Source organism: Thamnophis elegans, chromosome 8 (assembly GCF_009769535.1).
Source record: "Thamnophis elegans isolate rThaEle1 chromosome 8, rThaEle1.pri, whole genome shotgun sequence".
Lineage (NCBI taxonomy): Eukaryota > Metazoa > Chordata > Lepidosauria > Squamata > Colubridae > Thamnophis > Thamnophis elegans.
In genome coordinates, this window is record NC_045548.1 from 71,381,117 (window position 1) to 71,407,597 (window position 26,481).

Below are 26,481 nucleotides of genomic sequence, written 5' to 3' on the forward strand. Positions count from 1 at the left end.
CTGAAGTAGCCTGCAGTACTGCACTCTACCCAGTGCGCCACTTCTGGAGACAAGTTGTTCCACTGATTAATTGTTCTCACTGTCAGGAAATTTCTTCATAGTTCTAGATTGCTTCTCTCCTTGATTAGTTTCCACCCACTGCTTTTTGTCCTGCCCTCAAGTGCCTTGGAGAATAGTTTGACTCTCTCTTCTTTGTGGCAACCCCTGAGATATTGGAACACTGCTGTCATGTCTCCCCTAGTCCTTCTTTCTATTAAACTAGACATCCCCAGTTCCTGCAACCGTTCTTCATGTGTTTTAGCCTCCAGTCCCCCTAACCATTTTTGTTGCTCTTCTCCGCATTCTTTCTAGAGTCTCCACATCTTTTCTACATCGTCAACATCATCAAGTGAAAACAAATCCAAATGAAATAGGTTTGGAAAAAAGGAAAAATTCAAAGGGATAATGACAATTAACACGAACCTTTCCTTTGACCATTACCCGGACATAAGTGGGCTGTACGTCAACGTTAAGGAAGGAGATGTCCAAATGTCTAAAAGAGACAAGAGAGAAGATCATTTAGCTTAGCAGTTCTCTGTTCCCCACGTCCCAAAAGTGTTTTTGTTTTTTTTGAGAGGCCACTAGACTTTCTGGTTTTTCTTTGAAGATGTTTCGCTTCTCATCTGATAAGCTTCTTCAGCTCTTCCCCACCGCTCAGTCAGAGCTCAAGAAGCTTCTTGGATGAGAAGCGAAATGTCTTCAAAGAAAAAAAAAAAACCAGAAAATGCAGTGACATTTTGAAAAAAGCACCTTTGGGACAACCATGACCTGGATGACTCAGAATCTCCATAGATGTCTGTTCCCTGAGGTCCCATGAAAAGCAGAGTGACGTACAGCTACATAGTTCAAAAGATGGTGTGCAACCTGCTTCCAATACAATCTTTTATTTAATGCAGAGTTACTATTTTCTTCTTCTTCTCTCCAGCTGTGAACAAAAAGCCAAATCATAATCCGCCGCCTCCCTTAGCAGTCTCAGAATAAAGAGCCAATAAAACAAATCCTTCTGACCTGTAAACACCAAGATCCAAGATGAACCGGTTGTTTTCATCGTCATCTTCCAAAGAGAAAGGAAGCCTAGATAATAATAGAAGCAAGATCTGGGCATGACTGGATGAAGGGCAGGGTCAAAACTTCAATTGTTGTGGTTTAGTATTCAAGATGGGACGATCTAGCAGTTAGCAAAATACACATCCTTCCCCAAATTGATTGGCAAAATCTAAAAACCTGCTAATGTTATAAAGCCCAGGCCTGTTTTTCAGTTGAAACAGGATGGGATGTGTGACCTAAGTTCCACATAATTCAACCTACACATTTGTGCTGAAAGAGAGACATCTACTGGCAAAAAAACCAACACCTTAATTAAGTGAACTAATCTTTGTATTGTTATCCATGCATATAATATCCTTCTCTCTCCCTCCTCCTCTTTCTCTCTCCTCTCCCTCTCCCCTTCTCTCTCCTTCTCTCCCTCTCTCCCTCTCCTTCTCTCTCTCTCTCTCCTCCTCTTTCTCTCTCCTCTCCCTCTCCCCTTCTCTCTCCTTCTCCTCTCCCTCTCTCCCCCTCCTTCTCTCTTCTTCTCTCCCTCCTTCTCTTTCTCTCTTCCTCTCCCTCTCCCCTTCTCTCTCCTTCTCCTCCTCTCCCCCTCTCTCCCCCTCTTTCTCTCTCTCTCTCCCTCCTTCTTTCTCTCCTCTCCCTCTCCCCTTCTCTCTCCTTCTCCTCCTCTCCCTCTCTCCCCCTCTCCCTCTCCTTCTCTCTCCCTCCTTCTCTTTCTCTCTCCTCTCCCTCTCCCATTCTCTCTCCTTCTCCTCCTCTCCCCCTCTCCTTCTTTCTCTTTCCTTCTCTCTCTCTCCCTCTCCCTCTCCCCCACCCCTTGTGGATGGGTGTCTGGAGTTATGTAAATAATACCTAATATTTTTGGAGATTATTATTTTTTAATTATCCAACCCTGCACTACATCGGAGCTGTTCCAGTTCCTAGACAAGAGCCCTATTGTCCTGCATCACCAATTACTAAGGAATGAAATTTAAAGTTCCTATTTATAAGAACAGACCCTTTCTGACAGCTCCTGTTATCCATTTGACTTTTCAGAATTGGCTACTCAAATCATTGGAGCTCCCTTGGCTGTGTTTTTAGTTCTCACCACTGTAATTCTCATCTGTCAACATCAAGTTCTGAGCCATTGCATTGCAACTCTATTTGGTGCAACCGTCACTAGATTATTATTTTTTCTCCAGCACAGGGAGGAGTAGTTGATAAAATGCTCCACCATATATGATAATACGCAGCATCAACACAGTCACATCACCAACATTTAGGTTGTAAATCCTTTATCGTGATATTTTTAATGACATAAGAAAAGGTAGCCTTCTTGGCTACTCAAATCATTGGAGCTCCCTCCCATATTCCTTGCAGACAGCTGGTCATTTGCATCCTCCTAGAACAGGGGTGTCAAACTCAAGGCCTGTGCGCGAGATCCGGCCCACAGGATGCTTAGATTTGATCTGCAGGGCCGCTCTGAAAATAGCAAACCGATCCGCGGTGCCTCTGCCATCAAAAATAAAGCTGGGGGGGGGGGCTGCACGTGTCCGCCCCCAACTGTTTTCAGCCACAATGACCTCCTACTGCCTTCTGCCAGCGAAAATGAAGCTCAGGAGGCCCCACGTGTCCTTTTTTGGCCATGCTGGCCTCCTGCAGCCCTCTGTCAGCGAAAATGAAGCTCAGGGGGGCTGCACATGGCCATCCTGAGCTCCGTTTTCGGCCCCAACAGCCTCCTGCATGCCAGCAAAAATGGACCTCGGGGGAGGGGGCACATGCAGGCCACTCTGAGCTCCGTTTCCGCTGGCAGAGGGCTGCAGGAGGCCATTGCGACACGAGTTATATCGAACTGGCCATGCCCATCTGGCCCCGAGGTCAAACACAACCCTGATGCGACACTCAACGAAATCGAGTTTGACACCCCTGTTCTAGAGGGTTGCCAAATCAGCTGGAGGTCCATCCGCGTCCCCAGGGTCACCCTAGCAGCGCTCCCGGCCCCTGCAATCTGCAATTCTCCTCTCTGGAAATCCATTCCTTTTTCCCAGATCGTTCAAAGGGTGTTCATCCCAAACGGTACAGCTAAAGGTCTGTAGAGACTCTCAGTCATCCACATCATGGTTGTCCAGCTTTCTGCAAGGAATATGGATCCTTCTGTTTCCTCACTATCCTGTCGGAGCTGAAGAGGCTTCCTGGATGAGTGGCAAAACGATAAAAAGAAGAAAGTCCAGTTGCCTTCTGGAAAAACCACTTTGGGACAACCAGGACCTGGATGACTGAGAGTCTCTACAGGAAAAAGCATTATCTGCTTCAAGCCTATGTGTGTATCTATCAGGTTATATGAGGCACCGTCTTCCTGCAATCGGATTGGCTCGGCCCACTCACACCGGCAGAAGCAGCCTTCTCTGGACCCCGTTGGTTAAAGAATTTCAGCTAGTGGGATCAAGGAGAAGAGCCTTCTCTGCTGTGGCCCCCGCCCCCTAGAATATTCTCCTGCTGGAGGTGAGGTTCACCCCCATACTCCTGGCCTTCCAAAAGAGCCTTAAACCCTGGCTCTGCCAGCTTTTTAAATATGTTTTTTATATCTATGGTTTTATAGAGCGGCGTGGTGGCCTAGTGGAGAAGATGCTCGCCTCCCACTTGCAAGGTTGAGAGTTCAATCCGAGGTAGTGGTAGATATTTTTCTCCTAGGGCAAAAAGAGAAAAATATCTGCTGCAAACTCTGCATAGGCATCAGGAAGGGCATCTGGCCAGTAAACGCTCAGCTCCACCACCACCACCACCACCCCCAAGTCTACCCCGAATTAAGGCTTTGTAGGGCTGTAAAAAGGGAGATATCTGTGGTTTTATACTATTGTACAGAGTCACTCAAGACAGTTGGCAAATAACTGTAATAAGTAAATAAATAAATACAATTACAGTATTTTTCGGAGTATAAGACACACCTGAGTATAAGACGCACCAAGATTTTGAAGAGGCAAATTTAAAAAAAAGTAGGTAGGTAGATAGAGGGATAAAGAGAGCGAAATACAGTAGGTAGGTAGGGAGAGAGAGAGAGTAGGTAGATAGGTAGGTAATGTTTCCAGGTATATTTATCCATGTGCTGGAGAAGGAAATCGCTGACAATCTGCAGCACCTAAGACTTTGTTTCTGCTGGCACAGCACTTGATCGATGCAATTCTCATCAATCACTTTAACTAAAGAGCTTTCCAAAAGGGGAAAAAAAAGTTTTTGTACTCTGCAAACCACCCCCAAAATGGCCCGTTTTTCGCAAAAACGGGCTCAGTTTTTTTTAAAGGCATGAATAGCCTTTAGGGGGCTTGCAGAGTACTCCTGGGAGGGTGTGGGGGAGGCAAAAACGAACAAAAAAGCCCCAATTTTTGCAAAAACGGGCCCTTTTGTCAAAAGAATTGCATGAATACCCTTTAGAAGCTTATAGAGTGCTGCTGGGGGCCGTGGGGAGCAAAAACAGCCCATTTTTTGCTCATTTCTGCCCTCCCCAGCCCCCAGGAGCTCTCTGAAAGCCTCCATAAGGCTATGCACAGCCATTTTGGTGAAGGGGGCGGGGTTTCGGGAGGCAAAAAAAATGCTGTATTCAGTGTATAAGACGCACCCAGATTTTCAGCCTCTTTTTTGAGGCAAAGAGGTGCGTCTTATACTCTGACAAATACAGTACATATGATGTCTATCACCTTTTGCCCTTTGAATCCAGATTATTTCACAGGCTTTTTATTTTTAATAATTAATTTGGGCTACATAGGGAACAGAAAGGAGGAGAACAACTTATATCTAATTTTACTTTTTAGGGAACAGAGAAGCATGTATGTGAAGTTCAGTAGCACCCAGGGTTGAGAAGCAGTCAAGGGCTTATGATCAAAGTGGTCAAGGGTAGATCCTCAAAAGTCCTGCCTCTTGAACCTATGTGCAAAGTTGTCACACCTACACAAAAGGGTTCAGGCTTTGATCAGATATCTTGATTATTTTGGACTTCTGTTCTCATAGGGTTGAAACAAAGGTCCAGTATCTAAACTTGAGGAAGGAACTGGGAAAAAAATGTCACATTTGGTTCCTCATTTAGCCTATGAAAGGAAATTGGGCCGCCCACCCTTTATTTAACCAATTTGAATGCTCAAAATGGTTCATGAATTGTATCTTTTTTACATACTTGGCTTCATTTACATTCAGAACTCTTCCTTCTGGCGTGATCAAAGTCCGCAGAGGTTTCTCTTTGTTTCCTTGTTCTCTGTTTAAAAGAAAAAGAAAAAAAAGTTTTTTAAAAATATATTTTCTCATCCCTTCTGCCACTTAGCCAAGACAGCAGCAGAAAGATGACAAAGCCTTCATTTAATTCTTGATTAAGACAGAACACAAAAAAATCCCATTTGCTTTAATGCGTTGAAAGAACCCTGATGCGATGCCTTATTTTAAGGAAGCAAATCAAATATAATCAAGACAATGATGATGGCTCCTTCGGCTTGTTTGATCCTTGGGTACCAAATTCCTATCTGAAAAGAGATGCTTTCTCATCCCTTGCAACGTCTCTCTAATGTTTGCTGCTTTAAAGGTGTAGTTTTAATTCATTTCTAAAATAATCAGCCTGTTTGAAACCTTGTTTTTACAATATTTGTACAAATATACAGTATATTTTATATAGAGCCGAGAGCCGAGGTGGTGCAGTGGTTAGAGTGCAGTACTGCAGGCCTCTTCAGCTGACTGCTATCTGCAGTTCGGCGGTTCAAATCTCACCGGCTCAAGGTTGACTCAGCCTTCCATCCTTCCGAGGTGGGTGAAATGAGGACCCAGACTGTGGGGGCGATATGCTGACTCTGTAAACCGCTTAGAGAGGGCTGAAAGCCCTATGAAGCGGTATATAAGTCTAACTGCTATTGCTATTGCTATTGCTATATTGTAAACACATATTTACAATATAAAATCCACAAAACTTGCTCTATGGATGCTATTGTTACAAAAGCCTCCTGCTTGATTCTAATGTTACTGGACAATTGGGGGGAAAAAATGATTTCCACAAATTTCTGCGATGTGGGATCCATTTCGATCTTTTAATAAAATCAGATGCTGATGGGACTGAAGTCTGGTCCATAACAGAACTGAAGCTAAAATAAGGCTTAGTGGGTTATGTGAATCCTGGCCACTGCAGTGCATGCAATAAACCATAATTGAACAACTTAGTACAAGCTGCAAATGCAGTCATTAACATCTTAGGGGGGGAATGGGCCATTTCAGAAAAGATGTTAAAGATAAGGCTTCAGGTAATATGACTTTGCAGTAATTCACAATTGCCCTGCTTTGCAAGAAATAAATATTAAAATAAGACATTGGATTAGATCTATCATCTCTGTCTATTTATCTGTCTGTCTGTCTAGATCTGTCTATCCATCTATCTATCCGTCTGTCCGTCCATCTAGATCTATCTATCCATCTATCCACCCACCCATCTCTATCCATCCATCCATCCACCCACTATCCATCCATCCATTCATCATGTATACCCTCACCCTAAACCCTCACAGCTTCAACCTTAAACTGTCTACCGTGGACCTCACCCCATTCCTAAGAGGTCCTTGAAGGGGTTGTGCATAAGCGCACCAGCATCCCTGTCTTACTGTCCCCACTTATCTGCATCTGCTTCCTTTGTTCAAGTTTATGTTATACCTGTTACCTTGTACATGTTTGACAAACAAATAGATAAATGAAATCAAAAATTATGCATACCTATTTTCTCTTTCTTTCCTTTTCTCCTCGAGATACTGGTGAATCTCTAACCTGGCCTCTGGAGTATGAGCCACTGGTTCATCCCAAAACTCCCTGTCTTCATCGTCATCCTCAAGTATTAATTTACGAAATTCTCCATCTCCTTCTTCACAATTTCGGTGGTTCTCTGCTCCTTCTGTGGAGTAATAGCTGGAATGCAATGTGCAAAAGAAAATCTTGGGGCATTTGATTTATTCATCCACTTCAAATCCTGCTCTCCAGCCACGTGTCTAGACCAGTAGGAGAGCAACCCTACCAGTTCCATCTGAACGACTGAGGAATTAAGTCTGTTGCAAAGTGTTAATTCCCAGCATCACTTTTATTTGCAAGAATGATTTTGGACTCTACAAGGAATGTTCTTATAAAAATAAAACAAAGCATCTCGGTGCTTTTCTGGGAGGTGTGCCTCCTTGCCCAGAAACAGTGGAGATAACAAAAGAGAGCTTTCTGATAGGAAGGAGAGGAGAAAGGAGAGGGAAAGGAGAGAGGGAAAAGCAGAGGAAGAATTGGAGGGAATGCAAGAGTAGGAGAGAGGGGAGGAAGGGGAAGAAGAGGGGAAGAGGAGAGGAGAGGAAGGGGAAGGAAAGAAGGGAAAGGAGAGGAGGAAGGAAGGAGATAAGAAAGGGGGGAAGGAAGGAGGGAAGGAAGGAGAGAAGGAGAGAAGAAAGGAAGGAAAGGGAGGAGGAAGTGAAGGAGGGAAGGAAGGAGGGAGGGAAGCAAGGAGTGAAGGAAGGAGAGAAGGAGAGAAGAAAGGAGGGAAGGAAGGAGAGAAGGAGAGAAGAAAGGAGGGAAGGAAGGAGGGAAGGAGGAAAGGAAGGAGAGAAGGAGAGAAGAAAGGAGGGAAGGAAGGAGGGAAGGAGAGAAGGAGAGAAGAAAGGAGGGAGGGAAGGGGGAAGGAGGGAGGAAGGAGGGAAGGAAGGAGAGAAGGAGAGAAGAAAGGAGGGAAGGAAGGAGGGAAGGAAGGAAGAAGAAGTAGGATTGTTGTAAAATAAGATGGGCTTATGGAATGGTAAGAAAGTAATTTCAATTATATTGTCAATTGTAGGGGAGAAAAATTGTTACAAATACATATTATTATTTGTATGTTATGAGATCATATAATTGTGAATGCATATATGAGAAATAAAAATGTATTTAAAGCAAAAAAAAAAAAAAAGAGAGAGAGAGAGAACTTTCTCTTCCATTCAACCTGTGGTGTATTCCATTCCCCCCCCCCGCCCCCTTGATGGCTCATATCTCTCCATGTCAGCTATCCTGAGAGACAGCTTGCAACCTACTTCCAAAATTCCAAATTGTTTCCCAAGTGCAAAAAAAAAGAAAAGAATAGATTAGGTAGCAATAAAAATGTAACAAAGTTCTATATGATTGTTGGGATTATCACATCTTTCTGTCCAATGAATCTCTGGGCTATCTAGAAGAACGAGTTTATTATAATATTCAAAATAAATAATAAAATATAATAATAAAATAAAATTATAAAACCAAACCAAAACTAATCTTACAGACACAATCAAGAAGAGGGTTTAGACTGTGATTGTCAAAAAGTTATACCATGTATGGGCTCTGGGAAGTCGGGGGGGAGGGAAGGGAGGTGGGGATCTAGGGGGAGGGGGGGAGGGGGGAAACATAATATGTGTTAAACTTTAAGGTACATGATTGCACTTGTATACTGTGGTTTTTTTAATGTTAGTGTCAAAACAGAACAAACTGAATATATTGGAAAGTAATAGAAGTATACCGAAGGGAGGAGCTGAGTGAAAGAAGAAGGAGGGTGGAGAGGGTGAGAGAGAGGAGGAGGAGAAGGAAGGGAGGGAATGGAAGAGAGGGAGTGATAGGGTTAGATAGAGGGGGAGGGGAAGTAGGTGTAGAGGGGTATGAGAGAAGGAAGAATGAAAGTTGGAGGGGGATGAAAGAGGGTGTATGGTGGGATAAGGCGGTATATTCGGTTTGTATTGTAGGGGGCATTTTCTATAAAAGTGAGGGCTGTGTTTATTACCCAATGTTATATGCCTCGGTTGCACAGTAAACATGTGACTGTATAGAATGAAATGGAAATAAAAAAAGATTTGTATTAAAAAAAAGAAGAGGGGTGTCAAACTCAAGGCCTGTGGGTAGGATCTGACCTGGCTGTTATTAGATCTGGCCCGCGGAGCCGCCCTAGGAACAGCGAATGACTAGCTGGTGGTGCTTCTGCAAGTGAAAATGGAGCTCGCGAGGGCTGCGGGCGTTCCTCCTGAGTTCTGCTTTTGCTGGCAGACGGTTGTAGGAGGCTGTTGCAGCCAAAAACGGAGCTTGTGAGGCAGTGGTGGGATTCAAATAATTTAACAACCAGTTCTCTGCCCTAATGAACAGGGGGTGGGTAGGTGTGGCTCAGTGGTCATGTGACTGTGTGGGCGTGGCCCACTCAATGTCACTCAGGTCGATGGGCGCTTTTACAGTGCAATAAGGGTTAAGCGGAGAGGCGGTTTCTATAAGCAGGGCAGTAAAAATGAGGCTAGAAACACCATTATGTTTCCTTCCTGCCTTCCTTACAGGATTAGCCCTGTAAAATGGGAAAAAACCAAAAGGAGATTTCTTCCAACAACCGGTTCTCCCGAATAAGTGCGAACTGGCTGAATCCCACCACTGATGTGACGGCTGCAAGGCAGTTCTCCCGAGCTCTGTTTTCGCTGGTAGAGGGTTGCAGGAGGCGGTCGCAGCCGAAAACGGAGCTTGGAGCCCGTTTTCACTTGCCGAGTACTCGTGCCACCACAGATGCCCAAGACACAAATGATGTCGAGCTGGCCATGCCCACCCTGGCCACGCCCATTCCAAACCCAACCCGCACGTGGCTCTCAATGAAAACGAGTTTGACAGCCCTGATCTAGAAGCTCTGGATTTGCATTAGCCAGGGACTAATTTCTCTTACATTCCATTCCATTGAGATCTGATTTTCATGGGAGAACAGAGGATACACTAGCATTTATACAACAAACTCTTCTGATCTGAATTCCTGCCCAATCTGTTCGGACAGAATGGCTACAGTTTGGGTCCCATCAACTAGGGAATGCCGGTTAGGAAGCACCTAGGAGTTGTGTCTGTTCTGCCACAGCACCCACTATTTTCCCTCTGAATAATCAAGATGGCCCCAACCTTGTTGACTTTTTCTAAGTCCTTCAATACCAAATTCTGTGCTCAGATTTGGCACCCTGAGTGTGTGCAGGGATCTATTTCATGGTTAATTTCGTGTTTTCTGATGGGTGGTTTACAATTTTCCTATTTATTTTTAATTTTGTACACCGCTCAGAGTCATTTGGTGAGATGACTGGCTGTACAAATTAAATCACTGAAAACTGAATAAATAAAATCCTATCCGTATATGTTCCGTTTTCTCGGCCCCAAAGGAATTAAAGAGGCACCTACGTGGGTGTCTTCATATCTGTGCGTGGTGGTTGATCGAACCCCAGATGCTGTCCTTTCTTCTTCTTCTCCTTCCTTTCCTTCTGCTTTTCTTGCATCCGTCTTTCTGCCTCTTTTTTTTCTTCTTCTCTTTTCAGGAGATAGGTTTGTTCCTGCCCGTGGATTTTCCTTTCCAGCTCAGGATAGTTCTGGAAAGCCTGAATCCTTTCTGACCGCGTTATCTCTTTGCCATCCAAAAACTTTCAAAAGAAAGTTGGGAGGTGAGAGGAGGAAATGATACTTCAATACACCAAAAGCAAGAAATCGATCCCTCTTTGTTTTTATTAACTTATTCTTTTTGTTAAATTTAAATGATTAAATTCCAATTTCCTCCAGTTCCGATTATCATAAATCAAGTGTATTGCAAGGACGGACAACTTTGAAAATAAATATTATGGGAAAAATGAGCCAATGGCAGGCAGGATGATGTTTGCTGATGGTTTGCAAGTGAGGGCGAAGAATATTTTCACATAATTTTAGGGATAAAATAAAGCTGGTAACTGACGAGCAAATCTACCTTCTGTTATTTTTTTCCCCTTAGTTACACATCCTAAAACCGATGTAGAAAACAAATAAAACCTGAGACATATTCTTCTTAGGAGATCCTGAAATCTCTTTTTAGTGGAATTTTAGTGGAATTCATTAGGTGGGATCCACCAAAATTTCATATTGAATCATCAAATCTTGAGGTATGATTTTCCCATCCCCATTTCTAGAAAAATAAAAGGCAAAATTCCTAAAGGTATGAAAATATTGTTTCTACTTATTTGCATGGCATAACTGACATACAGATCGTCCTTGACTTACAACCTTTTGTTTTAGTGACCACTCGAAGTTATAATACTGAAAAAAGTGGTTTATGACCATTTTTCACATTTATGACCATTGCGGCCGCTCTTGTGCTCACAAGGTAAGAATTTGGATGCTTGGCACCTGGAATGTATTTATTTACGATGGTTGCAATTGTCTCGGGGTCATGTGATCTCCTGTCGCGACTTTGCAAGCAAAGTCGACGGAAAAACCAAATTTACTTAACGATTGTGTGACTAGCACTGATTCACTAATGCATTGATTCACTTAACAATTGTGCCAAGAAAGGTTGTAAAAATGGGGCAAAACTTCACAACAAGTGTCTCTCGCTTAGCGACAGAAATGTGAGGCTCAATTGTGGTCATTAAGTCAAGGACTTCATGTATAACCCTACTGTCACTTACTCCGGGAGTGGGCGGCATACAAGACAAATAAATAATAAATAAATAATAATAATACTCCTTTAATTCAAAAGTTGTCCAACCGGCATGAGCTCCTGCATATACCAGCCGCCTCTCTTATTAGGAACGTTTCTGGTTGGTAAGATCTGCAGGAGAGGACCAATGGGTTGGTAGGCATGACAAGATCTCTTGCCTTGTTCTACCTTGGCAACTTGAAGACTTGTGGATGTCAACTCCCGGAACTCCCCAGACAACGCAATCCTATATGTATCACTACAGACATAAATCTCTTTAAGTAAAATATAATGAATTCCCTAACAAAGGACCACAGCCCAGTACATTGTTCTTAATTGATGTTACCTTCCTGATTTTACTACTTTTTCTAAAGAACTGTAGGAAGTTATCACCCAGCCCTCTCCCAGAAAAATGAAATATCCTAGGAAATATTGAAAAGGCAGAATATTTCTCTGGATGTGAAATAGCAATAGCAATAGCAATAGCAGTTATACTTATATACCGCTTTTGGACGCAAAAACACTTGTAACCAAACGACATGCTGTATGTAATGGATGAGATCTTTTTTTTTAATACTGTTTTTTTTATTTGTTTAAAAATAAAAAAATAGATTGGGGGAAAAAAAAACTTCTTGGATGAGAATCGAACTGCCTTCAAAGAAAAACCAGAAAGTCCAGTTGCCATTTGAAAAAGCACTTTTGGGACAACCGAAACCTGGATGACTGAGAATCGCCATAGACACAAATGTGATCAATTAAGAGATTTCTCCCTTTGAACCAAATGGGGGCTATTGTTATTTAAATTAATTTTTATTTTAATCGAATAGACATACTCTGAGTTGTTGTAGGGTAGCAACCACGAACTGCCTATAGCCTTCGAAATCAGTGCATGGATTTCCTACAAGGAAGAGCTCTTCAAGATGTATATTGTTTTTCAGCGTTTTGACACTAGACAATTCTCCAATGAAATTTGCTGTCAGGTCCAGCTTCTGCAGATCTTCACAACCTGTTTGAAAAAGTACTTTTAAAATAGAATGGTCGACTCTACCTTGAATTAACACACACTCCTATCTCAAAGTCATCGTGCTGACTCCCTTCCTCATTCATCCTGTTTATGAAAGTAAACAAGGTAAAGGTAAATGTTCCCCTCGCACATATGTGCTAGTCGTTACCGACTCTAGGGGACGGTGCTCATCTCCGTTTCAAAGCTGAAGAGCCAGCGCTGTCCGAAGACGTCTCCGTGGTCATGTGGCCGGCATGGCTAAACGCCGAAGGGGCATGAAACGCTGTTACCGTCTCACCAAAGGTCGTTCCTATTTTTTCTACTTGCATTTTTTACGTGCTTTCGAACTGCTAGGTTCGCAGAAGCTGAGACTAGTAACGGGAGCTCATTCTCTTACACGGCGCTAAGGACTCGAACCACCGAACTGCTGACCTTTCTGATCGACAAGGTCGGATGTGGTAGCTCAGTGGCTACGACACTGAGGTTGTCGATTAGAAAGGTCAGCAGTTCAGCGGTTCGAATCTCTAGCGCCACATAATGGAGTGAGCTCCAATTACTTGTCCCAGCTTCTGCCAACCTAGCAGTTCGAAAGCACGTAAAAAATGCAAGTAGAAAAATAGGGACCACCTTTGGTGGGAAGGTAACAGCGTTCCGTGTGCCTTCGGCGTTTAGCCATACCAGCCACACAAGCACAGAGACGTCTTTGGACAGTGCTGGCTCTTTAACTTTGAAACGGAGATGAGCACCGCCCTCTAGAGTCAGGAACGACTAGCACATAGGTGCGAAGGGAACCTTTACCTTTATAAAAGTAAGTATCAGATGCTAAAAGGATGACCAAGATTATTTTTAAAATGATTAAAATTTGTTTCTCAAGTCATAAAACATTTTCTCATAAAGCAGGAGATGTAAATGTTTAAACATTTATAAGTGCAAAATCAGGAAAGCGATTTATAACTTTCAGATTTCAAGAAAATAACCATCAATCATATTTGTATCATTATTGAACTGCAGTGTATTATTATATTTTATTATGTAATTTTACATATCACTTTATCATCTTACTTATACTTCGTGACCTGCCTAGAATCCCTTGGGATTTGGGTAGTCAATGCATTTCATAAATTAATAATATGTGATCAGAAACAGCAGTTTCTTCCCATCCTGTTTTTTTTTTTTATGCCATTCAAAAATATGTCATTAAATATTTCAGGAATGCTGACAAAATACTTGTTTCTGATTTTAAAATATAATGGTCCAGGACGCACACATTCAGAATGGATGGTTAACTAGACCTGCACAGAATCACTGGGAATCAGGCAATATATAAATTAAATATATTACCACTGATTGCGCAGTCAGCCAGATGTTTAATGCGGTTCCACCACAAAACCGCACTCGACTAAACTGCGTCCGACTAAACCGCTTCGCTGACATCATCAAAAGGGCGACAACAGCGCGGAGACAGAAGCATGCTGTAATCGGGCGCGGCTTAGTCGGGTCACGATTTAATGCTAGATTTGGCATTTTGATCCAGCTATCTAGTTCTTCCCAAGGACTTGGGATACTATTATTTTACTGCTCCAGGACTGCAAGGGGCCTCTTAAAACTTTGGGTCCACTTGCAAAATCATTTATAATTGTATACAGGGGTACCTCAGTACTCATCATTAATTGGTTCCGGGAGGTACAACAAGTACCAAAAAGGATGAGTAGTAAACAAACTTTTCCTAATAGGACATAATGTAGGGCAGGGTTGTCAAACTTGATTTCATTTGGGGCTGCATCAGGGTTGTGTTTTACCTTGGGGGGGGGGGGCAGGTGGGTGTGTCCAGCATGGGCATGGCCATGGTGGGCATAGCCAGCTTGATGTCACTCATGCCAGGGGCACTTGTGGTGGCCCGGGCGGAGCTGGGGGGGGGGGGAATTCACTTTTGCTAGTAGTTTGTTTTGCTAGTACTCTGCCAGCAAAAACGGAGCTCAGGGGGCTCTTCATGCACCTTCCCCTGGCTCCGTTTTTGGCTTGACGGCCTCCTGCAACCCTCTCCTAGCGAAAAGGACCACTGCGCACGGCCCTCTCGAGCTCCACTTTCACTGGCAGAGGCACCACGGGCTGGTCTTTTGCAGTTTCCAGGACGGCCCTGCGGGCGAGATCTAAGCATCCCGCAGGCCGAATTCAGCCCGCGGGCCTTGAGTTTGACACCCCTGATGTAGGGAGTCACAAGGCACCTGACATCGACAAGTTCTAGATTCTAGTATCAAGTACCAAGCAAGTACAAGTACCGGGTCAAAAGTTTTGTGCATTGAGTGCCAAATCCAATGAGTTTCAAAGAAGTTGAGTACGAAAATACCATTGTATGAGGATGTGACAGTTTGACAAATAAAGACACAACAATTGAGATGCGCCTGCCTTTTTTCCAGAAATAGATGCGTATGTATGAACAAGCATTCCCCATAGAAACATTCTTTGAAAGACAAACATCTTACCTTCCAAATTTTCAAATTTTTCGATGTTGTTTAAAGCCAGATTTAAATATTCAAGTTTCTTCAGTCGGCTCACATTTTCTGAAACATAATTATTACATGTGTCAGTTTTGCTGGGATACACTTAGCAGTGCCAATAGGTTCAGCAGTTAATCCTTATAAAAGAGCATCTAGACAGACATTGAAAGAGGGGGAAAAGACGTCTTCAAATAACAAAAAGATTACGAGCAAAATGATGAATTAATGAAATACACAGAATGTTTGTGTCAGAAAAAGAGAAGCATGGCATAAATTAAGGATCTTCTTATTCAAATGACATTCCTCTTCACTGCAAGGATTTGGAGGATTAAATTAAACTGCCCAGTTGTTTTTTTTACTTTTGAAAAATCCAAAGGATTGTTGACTGGATTAATTTGAATAAAACACACAGATTGTATCAGGGTTGACTCAAAGGTCCCTTCCCGCCCTATGATTCCATGTTCTATGTCTGTATTAAGGAGACATTTGCAGTAAAGGTTAGGTCTATTTTCTTTTTAGTTTAGTTTAATTCACTTTATTGTCATTGCACATTGTACAATGAAATTAAATGCCGTCTTCAGGGTACATTATAACTATAAAAATAAAAACAAAATCACATATCCTTCACATTCTATACAATTGAGTTGAAAACCCCTGATATTGCTTTAATGTTGCACTATACAGTATAATTCAATACAGTTACTGCCCTGGGATAGAAGCTGTTTTTCAGCCTGTTTGTCATTGTTTTTATTGTCCTGTACCGTCTGCCAGATGGTAATAGTTCAAAAAAAAAAGGTGCCCAGGATGAGATGGATCTTTAAGAATGTTTTGAACTTTCTTAAGGCAGAGGAAGCTATAAAGCTCTTCCAAAGAGGGGAGGGGGCAACCAATGATCCTCTGGGCAATGACATTAACCCTCTGGATTGCTGTCCTATGTGCCACTGGGCAATTGGCAAACCATACACAGGTGCAGTCAGTTAAAATACTTTCTGTGGGGCAATGATAGAAGGCCATCAGCCCTTTTTTATTTCAGTTTTTCCCCATTTTAAATGATTTTTCTTCCTTAAGTTATCGTATATCCTTTTCGCTGCCCAGTGCATCACTATGTACATCAGTTCACTTCACTGAGAAATATACCAACCAATTTTGGAGATCAAGTTGTTTTGGAGATAGAGAATTTTTAAATTTCGGCACCATTTGTCCAGATGTTCGATTTTCTCTATGTCCTGTTGATGCAGGGAAACTTCTTCCAAAGAGAAGAGTTCACAGTTGTTATGCTCTGCCCGCTGTCTCACCAATTCTTCCGTGACTGGAGGACATATCATAAAACAGAGAACCTGTTTCTTTCGTACAGCCGAAAGGATGCAGACTGTTCCTTGGAAATAAACTAAATTCATTCATTCATTCATTCATTCATTCATTCATTCATTCATTTATATACAGGAGCTTCATAAAAGCGAACGGGATTTTTTTCAAAAAACCCCACAATGATAAGAATGGCAAATGTCTTGTAACATGTGGCACAATGTGCTTTGATTGGCATTGTCTATTGCCATGATGGCAAACCTATGGCACATGTGCCACAAGTGGTACGCAGAGCTCTCTCTGCGGGCATGCGAGTCACCACCCCAGCTCAGCGCTTCATATGTGTACATGCCGGCCTGCCGGTTTTCAGGTCTCTGCTGTGCATGCACAGTGGACAGTGCGCAATCATAAGATGCATGCACATGTAGGAGGAGCGGAGTTCACATGCACATGCGTATGGTGTAAGGGCACATGCAGGAAGGTTGCGTGCGCATGCGTGGGGATTGAGGCGCACATGGGGGGGTTACGGGCACAGAAACAGGGGGCACATGTGCATTGCATTATGGGTTTGTGCGTGCGCTTTTGGCACTCCGTGCCAAAAAGATTAGCCGTCACTGGTCTATCGTGTTCCATCAAATGCATGCGGTTGAGAAATGGATCTTAGCAGAGCAAAGATTTTCCTTGTCAAATGAAGAATAAATGACCCAGTGGAACAATCTCACTCAACGTTTAACGAGGCACTAATGAACCTTCAACACTTCATTATTTTGCAATCAATGCTTTTTATGCAGAGAAAAGCTCAACCTTATATTCATCAATAAAAGAAAATGGCAGGAGGAGTTTAGAGCAGCAGTCAAGCCTTTTGGCACCAGGGACTGATTTCATGGAAGATAATTTTTTCATGGATGGGGGTGAAAGATGGTTTCAGTTTCATTCGCTCACCCCCCACTTAGCTCCAATTATGCATCCTAGCTCCTAATGGGCCACAGTACCAGTCTCCCACAGCCAAAATAAATAGTGTTATTCCATCCCATTATACCCACATGGGGATTTGAAGTGACTCAAAATGTGACATTTCAACCCTACTGCTCCATTGTACAAGTGTTGTGGCCTGCCAGCAGCCAGCAGAGCTGGCAGCAGAGTCGGACAGTGAGGAGGTAGGGGAAGAACCTGGGCCAGTCCTGGAGTCTGGGGAAGGCTCTGATGAGGGCTCTGTGTCGGAGGCAGAGATGGGGCCAGGGCCGTATGACAATTATCAGCTGCCCTCGGAGTCATGCATCAGTGGGGCAGAAGAATAGCAGGAGCCTGTTCCCAGTGTATGCATGCGCAGAGCTGCCAGGAGAAGGGAACAGCTAAGGAACAAGAGTCAACTTGGGAGGAAGGCCACAGGGGGACGATGAATGGCCCCTCCCAGAGGAAATAAAAGAGGAGCGAAAGGGGAGTGGAGTTTGCAGGAGACAATTAGTTGGCTTAATTGGTTTGTGACTCTCCGAGACTCCTTGCCAAGTTTTGCAGATATCGGCCTGGCAGCTCTCCAAACCAGATAAGGTCTGTGACTGTAAATCCTCCCTTGAAAGACATTGCTGGATGGGAATGAGCAGAATTCACAGCAAATTAATAAAAAGGAGTTTTTGTCAGGACAAGGAGTTTACTTCATGCTCTTGGGAAACCTTGGTCAGAACACACGTTTCTTTGAAAGATGATCCCTCCCTAAAATCAGTAAGAGACATTTTAGAAAACCTGCATTTTAAATGTGAATACACTAATATCAGATAATCAGTATATGGAATAAATCCTTCTTGATGGAGGTATCAAAAAGATAAAAGAATTTACATGCAAGAACCTTGAAGTTGAGATTCACCCCATGGGGGTACAGACCAACCCTCAGGGGGAGGGATGTCAGTTCCTCTCACCCCTTCCAGCCCACCTCGCATGAGAGAAAACAAGAGAGAGGAACTAATGGAGTGAGAGATTTAAAAATGTGTATGATTTATCCAGTTAAGCTTTAGAACCTGATTTATATTATTAAATGTATATTTGAGATTTAACTTGCAAATTTAATTTACATTGAATAGAAATAAAATCGTTCATATTTAAGGGAATTATTTTGTATATTTTATTTTTAGACGAACTTTAGAACTTGATTTATATTACGTTTATAATATTTGACATTTAACTTCTAGGTGTAATTTACATTGAATAGAAAGTAATAGTTCATATTTAAGTGAATGTGTATATTTTATTTTTAGATAAACTTTATAACTTGATTTATATTAAATTGATAATATTTGATATTAACTGATATATAATTTATACTACTTTTAAGAGAAAGTATTTAAATTACAGGTAATATTTAAGTGAATTATTTTTTTACATTTTAAATATATATTTATATAAATATATAAAACACAATGTTATACATACATACATGCACGCACTGTATTTCACAATATATATGTGTGTGTATGTGTGTGTGTGTGTGTGTGTGTGTGTGTTTATTTGTGCTGATAAATAAATAAAGGGAGACTAGTATAGATCTATTTCAAGCTATTTAGCTCTCATCAGCTAGCCATACCCTTACTGGGATTTGAACCTGGGCTATATTACATACTAGGCAGACTTCTTAGCCATTAGGCCACAGGCTCTTATCTGTTATCATATATATATATATATATATATATGATAATATATACACACACACACACATATATATGTATGTATTTGAGAATTAAAATATATATATATATATATATATATATATATATATATATATATATATATATATATGATAAATAAATAAAGCATAAATATAACAAATGTAACAAAAAAGGCAACAGTAAAAAATATTGGGTTTCTGTCTGGATGGTCTCTTGTGACGAGCCTAATGACAGAGAGTGGAGGAAGTGTGACCTTCCTCCCATACTTGGGCATACCAGGGGTTGTGACTTTAAGTATATATATATATATATATATATATATATATATGTATGTATGTATGTATGTATGTATGTATGTATGTATGTATGTATGTATGTATGTATGTATGTATGTATGTATGTATTTGAGAATTAAAATATATATATATATATATATATATATATATATATATATATATATGTATTTGAGAATTAAAATATATATATATATATATATATATATGTGTGTGTGTGTGTGTGTGTATATATATATATATATATATGAGAATTAAAATTATATGCAAATACACACACACATACACACACTCATCTATTAATAATAATAAATCAGGGGATGGGGCTGATGGGACTTGTAGTCTAACCCTTACACCCTCCGGATGCCAGGACTGAGGGAGCCTGGTTCGAAGGACACCCGGGCTTCGGTAGGTAGGAAGCTGCTTTGCCTTTCCTGACTCGGGGGGCGGGGGATGGGAAGAGACTACAAAGCCCATCGCGGCGCAGCCGATGGGAGTTGTAGTCCGCCCTTTCCGGACGAGGCCGGCTTGCAAGTGGTCTCCGGAAGGCCCGCGTAGCAAACTTGGAGTCCCCGTCCCCCTCATGCCACCGCGCCTGAGGAGCGGCTACTCACTCCGCCCCATGGCGGCCGCCGCCCTCGCCTCCCTCGGCAGCTCCTGCAGGGCGCTGGCGGGAACGCCGCTTTGCGGTCGCCACGGCAACCAGATAAGGCGGGGCCACGCACCTCGCTAGACACGCCCACCCGGGCTGAGAAAGCAACTCAAGAGATTAGAAAAGGGCCCCAATCTACCACAGTTCCGGTACTGCAGCGAGCGCTGCGTTCTCCGAGTGGCCGTCCCGATGCGGTGTCCTCTAGCCGGGGAAGACTCCAATTTCAGATTAATCAGATTAGTCAATTTAACAGAGTTGGAAGGGATCTTGTAGGTCATCTAGCCCACCCACCCCGCCCTTCCATTATCGCCCCCCCCCCTCCGACTCCTGTAGAATGGATAAAGGCAGTCAATAAATTTGATCAATGGGCTGCAGCCGTTTGGGAAAAGCAAATCCTTTGCAGATAATCTGAAAGTGAAGAATTTTTCTTCCCCTTCCAACCTGTTTCTTGGATTTGCGTGGGAAATAAACTAAAGAGAAGTCGCTCGGATACCGGAATTGTTGAAATATCGGGGCGGGTAGTCGCTTCCATTGAGATAGGGACGGATGAGAAGCGCCGCCTTTCCCTTTAGCATTTGGCAGAGATTTTAAATGATGGGAAAGTTCATAGACTCTTCTTATTATTACGGATAGTCCTTGACTTACGACCACAATTGAGCCACAGATTTCTGGGGCTAAGCGAGACAGTGTTCTGTGAAGTGAGTTCTGCTCCACTTTACGACCTTTCTTGCCACCGTTGTTAAGCAAACCACTGCAGTTGTTAAGCGAATCTGGTTCCCCCATTGACTGTCAGAAAGTCTCCAAAGGAGATGATGTGACCCCTGCAACCCGTCATAAATATGAATCGGTTGATGTGCTTCTGAATGTTGATGACGTGATGCAAGAGTCATCAATGTGAAAAATGGTCATCATTCTTTTTTTTTCTGTGTTTTTATAACTTTGAAGAGTCACTAAAAGGAATCGTTGTGAATTAAGGACTACCCATATTTATTAAACTTGTCCTCAATAAGTTTCTTTGATTTTGATATGCTAACTTAGGTGAGCCCATTGATTGTAGTTTGAAAGGTATGACTTTTAATAACAACGCAATTTTGTGACCCAAACTATTCAAAGTTTAAATTAACTGATGGGCTTATTTGTAAAAGACTGGGTATCCTCCTGCCTTGTATTCTGTCTTTTTTAACAGATTAACAGAGTTGGAAGGGACCTAGTAGGTCATCTAGTCCAACCCCCCGCTCACGCAGAAGACCGTACACCGTTTCTGACAAATGGCAGTCCAATCTCTTCTTGAAAGCCTCCAGTGGTGAAGTTCCCACAACTTCCGAAGGCAACTTCAGTTCCTTTGGCTGATTGTTCTCACTGTCAGAAAGTTCCTCCTTATTTCCAGGATGAATCTCCTTGATGAATCTCCATCCATGATTCCTTGTCTCTCCTTCAGGTTGCTTTGGAGAATAGGTGGACCCCCTCCTCTCTTTGGCAGCCCCTCACATATTGGCACACTGCTATCATGTCTCCCCCTGGTCCTTCTTGCCTCTAAACTAGCTATGCCCAGTTCCTGTAACCATTCTTCATATGATTTAGTCTCCAGCCTTGGCTCAGTTCCATCCTTAAAATCTATGTATACAGGAAGTCCTCGGGTTACAACTGCAATTGAGGCCAAAATTTATGTTGCTAAGTGAGACATTTAAGTGAGTTTTGTCCCATTGTACAACCTTTCTTGCCGCAGTTAGGTGAATCACTGCAGTTCAGAGGTGGGTTCCTACCAGTTCTAACCTATTCGGTAGAACCGGTTCGTCAAATCTACCGAACCAGTTAGAAGAGGTTCCACCAGTGGACCCAGAAAGCAGGCCACATCTACAGAAGAGGTTCCAAAAATTTTTGAAACCCACCACTGGCAAGGATCTTGTAACTTGACAGCTTTAAGACTTGCATGCTTCAATGCCAGAGTTTCTGAATAGCTACTTGGACCGACCTAAGTACTAATTCATAATTTCATATCCGGTCACATGGATGGCAAGCCACTCCCATCCGGTCACATGGGTGGCAAGCCACACCCACAAAGGAGGCCACACCCACAGAGTAGGTTCCCACAATTTTTGAAATCCACCACTGCTGCAGTTGTTAAATTAGTAACATGGTTGTTAAATGAATCTGGCTTGCCCATTGACTTTGCTTGCCAGAAGGGGGCAAAAGGGGATTAAATGATCCCTGAGGCATTGCAACCCTCATAAATATGAGTCAGTTGCCAACATCTGAATTTTGATCACATAGCCATGGGGGAGATATAAGGGTTATAAGTGTGAAAAATAGTCATAAGTCACTTTTTTCAGTGTTGTAGCTTCAAAGTCACTAAACTAATGGTTTTAACTCAAGGACTAGCTGTATTCATTTTTGATACACCTAGGTTTATTATTAGCTCTAAGATGCATTCTTCAGCAGAGCAGCATCAAACAGGAATTGCTTTTTGCTATAGGAAAATTAAATGTAGCTTAATGCTCACAGTGAGGGCAAATTATACAGTGCTGTTGGAAGAAATGCCTGCCCTTTTAATATTTCCTAAAATATTTCATTTTTCTGGGAGAGGGATGGATGCTAATGTCCTACAGTACCTTACACTCTTGAATTGAATTGCACATATACAGTATTTCCTGACTAATATCTGCACTAATAAGCCAGAAAGATACCAGTTGCTGTAGAGCGGAGGTGTCAAATTCAAGGCCAGTGGTCCAGATTTGGCCTGTGGCCGTGCCTGTTAATACCAAAGGCCCGCGAGTGCCTCTGCTGGCCATTTCTATTTACTATCCTGGAAATTTACCGCATTTTTCAGAGTATAAGACGCACAGGAATATAAAACACACCAGGTAATTTTTTAAAAAAAAAACGTTTTTGCACTCTGCAGACCTCCCCAAAATGGCTCATTTTTTGTGAAAACAGGCCCATTTTGTTCATCTGCCTGACTGACGTCTGACTCTGAAGGCAGCTGATAACTGGCATACGGCTCTGGTCCCCTCTCTGCCTCCGACACAGAGCCCTCATCAGAGCCTTCCCCAGACTCCAGGACTGGCCCATGTTCCTCCCCAACCTCCTCACTGTCCGAATCTGCTGCCAGCTCTGCTGGCCCTTGGCGGGCCACAACAATAGAAGACATGAGTATATTTGCAAAATCAGGAGCTGGCAGACCGCAACAAGGAAATGGTGTGTTCTAGACATGAAAGCTGCTGGGATTTCAGCTCAGAATCCAGACAGATTACTTAGATCAATTATTACGTATAAAGGAAGATTTATACAGCTCTTTAAAAGAATCTCACCAACAAGGGGAGGAATTTGCACTCTGTTCTTTTCAATATTCTAGACAGACTGTTGAGTAGGACTTGGTGGGCTACCAACAAGATTTCTGAGGTCCACCAAGAAAAAAGAGGTACACCTTTTATACCTAAATCGGACCCTTTGAAATTCAAATTCAAATTTAATGAATTTATATGCCGCCTAATCCCGAAGGACTCCGGGCGGCTTACAGCATACAGCTCTAAAAGGATACAAATTAAAAAATAGGGAAGAGAAACAGGTTAAAAAAGAAACATGTCATACACTCAAACTAAGTGGGGCTGGACCTCATTCATGAGGTCAACAGCCCCAGGCCTGCCGGAATAGCCAGGTTTTAGTAGCCTTTCGGAAGGCCGAGAGAGTGGGAAGGGTCCGGATCTCTGGGGGTAGGTCGTTCCATAGGGTTGGAGCAGCTACAGAGAAGGCCCTCCCCTGAGGAGTCGCCAGTCGGCATTGTCCGGTCGACGGCACCCGGAGAAGGCCCATCCTGTGAGATCTTATCGGCCGTTGGGAGGTATGTGGCAGAAGACGGGTCTCGCAGATATCCGGGTCCTAGGCCATGTAGGACTTTGAGACTTCAGAGCAGCCGAAACAGCTCTCACAATGTCTGACCTGTTCCAGGAGGGTTGCCAGCTGTTGCTCGCCCTCCCATCTGCTCACCTAGAGTTTTGGTAATTTTTCTCTACTGGGGAGTCAAGACAGCCATACCGGAGGATCCTGCTTTCACTTTACCTGCCCAAGTGGCTATTTTAGGTACAGCTGACAGGGGACAAAGCTGTGGTACAAAAATTGTGACACAACAATAGGCCCAACAGGTAAGTAGCACTCTGTTTAGCCTTTGCAAAGGGTTGGGCTGTGTAGTTTCAGATACAGAGAGAAGCTGATAGGTCCCAACTGTCCTACACAGGATACAGCAGCTTCACCAATGCAGAAGAACAAGCTCAGCCAGTGACTACAAAGATCTAACAGGTGAGCATGGAAGAATTTCTGGACCAAAACTCTACGGAACTGCAAAAATGAACCAAGCTCCTGCAACATATGCCTCCAACCGGTTTGGGACATGGATGCCGTTACCATCATCATTTGCCCTCTGTCCTCCCGGGCTGGAATATTTATCCCACCTTGATTGGTTGTTAATCCACCAGAAATATGAAATCCTGGAAATCCTCACGACTTTCGAAACAGCCAACAAGTACGAAGTGAGAAACAGGCTGGGGGAAATGGTGTATTTCGCCACCGAAGAGAACAACTGCCTCGTGAGGAATTGCCTTGGGACCTTGAGGCCTTTCACCATGGTGATCTCCAACCACGTGGGGCAACAGGTCATCCAACTCGCGCGCCCTTTCCGTTGCGACGGCTGCTGCTGCCCGTGCTGCCTGCAAGAATTGGAAGTCCAGGCCCCACCGGGCTTACCCATCGGCTACATCCAGCAGCTGTGGCACCCCTTCCTGCCCAAATTTGTCCTCCAAAACGAAGCCCACCAAGATGTCCTGAAAATCATTGGACCTTGCATTACGTCCACCTGCTTTGGCAATGTGGTATTTGAGGTGAAGTCGCTGGATGAACAGACCAGAGTTGGGGAGATTTCTAAGCAATGGGGAGGTGTCCTCCAGGAGTTCTTCACGGATGTGGATTTTCTTGGAATCTCCTTCCCTCTTGATCTTGACGTTAAAATGAAAGCAGTGATGCTCGCGGCTGGTTTCCTCCTTGATTTCATTTACTTTGAAGGAGGGGGGGGGAGGGGGAGGAAGATGTTGTGTTTGGTTTTAAAAGCTGACTGTCCCTGCACTATAAAACCTTTAGAGAAAGTCCTTGTGCTTTTCTAGTCTTGCTTGGCTAAAATGGAGAGTCGGGTTTGCTTACTAGACATTGTTTTAGGATAACAAATATTAACGCTTATCTTTGATATCATTTGGTCCGTAAACCTTTCCTGCACTTGTAGGAGAAGAATTATTTCAGAACGTGACTGTATTTTAGGAATTCAAACCGAAAGAAAATAAGTTTTCTTTCGCTTACAGTTTGGTTAAGAAATCTTGGATGTTTTTTTAAAGGTTCCCTTCATTTTGAAGGAATATGTGAATCAATATTGGCTATTTGCTTTTATTATGAATTGCTTATGTTACTATATAATTGTTACTTATTAAACCAATATTTGCTGTTTGCTTCTGATATGATATACCGCTAGAAATCATTTATTAAGAATTAAGCTTTGTTATTGGCTTCTGCTTGTATTATTGTATACTGTCAGAAATTAGTTGTTTTCTAGCCTAGCAAATTGTAACCTTAATACTGGATGGCATTACTGCAAATGTTATCTCACTGCTAAGTCTCGCTTCTATTCTTGGCTTCAAAGCTAGGCACATTCTTGAAAACATAGAAGAAATTGTTACACAGGAATATCAGGCCGCATAGATAAAGGAACCAAACTAGAGAGTTTTCCTGGCTCATAAATCCTTAAAGCAAAAGAACAAAAGAATGCTTTAAAGATCACGTTGGTAACTACTCTTTGTCTCTAGTTGCATAAACTTTGTTTTATCTGATATATATATATATATATATATATATATATATATATGTATGTATGTATGTATGTATGTATGTATGTATGTATGTATGTATTATACATACATATATATATATATATATATATATATATATATATATATATATATATATATATATATATATATATATATATTACTCTGAGCCACTCTTACAGTGTGTAGCTATTCCTTACATGCATTCGTTTGTATGTTTTGGATATAGTTTTTTGTCACCTAGCTTTTGCTATGGCCATAAATAAAAATTGATATTTTTTGCGAGCCTTTTCTCGAGTCTGACTCTCTTTGGCATTTCAGTGGCTCGGGGAAACAGCTGGAACCTTACAATTTGTTCATCGTAATTTTTGAGATCTTAGGGAAGAGTGCATAGAAATAACACAAAGAGGATATTCCAACATTTTATAATTATACTACCCCCAGTGTAGCTGTAGGACTGAAATGCTACATCTTCAGAAAGGGACGTGTTCTGGTTTGAAAGCTATGATCTTTAATAGAAGTTAGAATAACAGGGTTGGAAGGGATCGTAGAGGTCTTCTAGTCCAGCGGTCACCAACTGGTGGTTCGTGGGCCACCGGTGGTCCATGGGAAAATTGTGGTGGTCTGCAGAAAAATCTGGACATTGTTTGCATTTTTAATGTTTTTATTATCATGTTTCCCCGGGGCCTTATTTTGTTTTAGGATTGAA

The 26,481-nt window shown here is 42.4% G+C and overlaps 2 protein-coding genes across 2 annotated transcripts in view; one reads left to right on the forward strand and one right to left on the reverse strand.

Annotated features, from left to right (window-relative positions):
- LRRC6 (leucine rich repeat containing 6) overlaps window positions 1–19,947 on the reverse strand; it is a 45,437-nt gene extending 25,490 nt beyond the window's left edge. The window contains exons 1-9 of the mRNA XM_032223256.1: window positions 19,874–19,947; window positions 16,146–16,313; window positions 14,990–15,067; window positions 12,337–12,509; window positions 10,243–10,478; window positions 6,802–6,990; window positions 5,234–5,311; window positions 1,048–1,113; window positions 463–532 (exon numbers count right to left, since the gene is read on the reverse strand). Of these exons, the coding sequence (XP_032079147.1) occupies window positions 463–532; window positions 1,048–1,113; window positions 5,234–5,311; window positions 6,802–6,990; window positions 10,243–10,478; window positions 12,337–12,509; window positions 14,990–15,067; window positions 16,146–16,313; window positions 19,874–19,883 (1,068 nt within the window). The 5' untranslated portion in view covers window positions 19,884–19,947. The remainder of the gene's footprint in view (window positions 1–462; window positions 533–1,047; window positions 1,114–5,233; window positions 5,312–6,801; window positions 6,991–10,242; window positions 10,479–12,336; window positions 12,510–14,989; window positions 15,068–16,145; window positions 16,314–19,873) is intronic.
- Window positions 19,948–24,299: 4,352 nt separating this feature from the next.
- LOC116512025 (phospholipid scramblase 1-like) lies at window positions 24,300–25,061 on the forward strand. The gene has a single exon (XM_032222299.1). The coding sequence runs from the start codon at window positions 24,300–24,302 to the stop codon at window positions 25,059–25,061; it is 762 nt and encodes a 253-aa protein (XP_032078190.1).
- Window positions 25,062–26,481: the final 1,420 nt, after the last annotated feature.

Coding starts and splice junctions, on each gene's coding strand:
- LOC116512025 (XM_032222299.1), top strand. CDS start 24,300: ATGCCGTTACCATCATCATTTGCCCTCTGTCCTCCCGGGCTGGAATAT.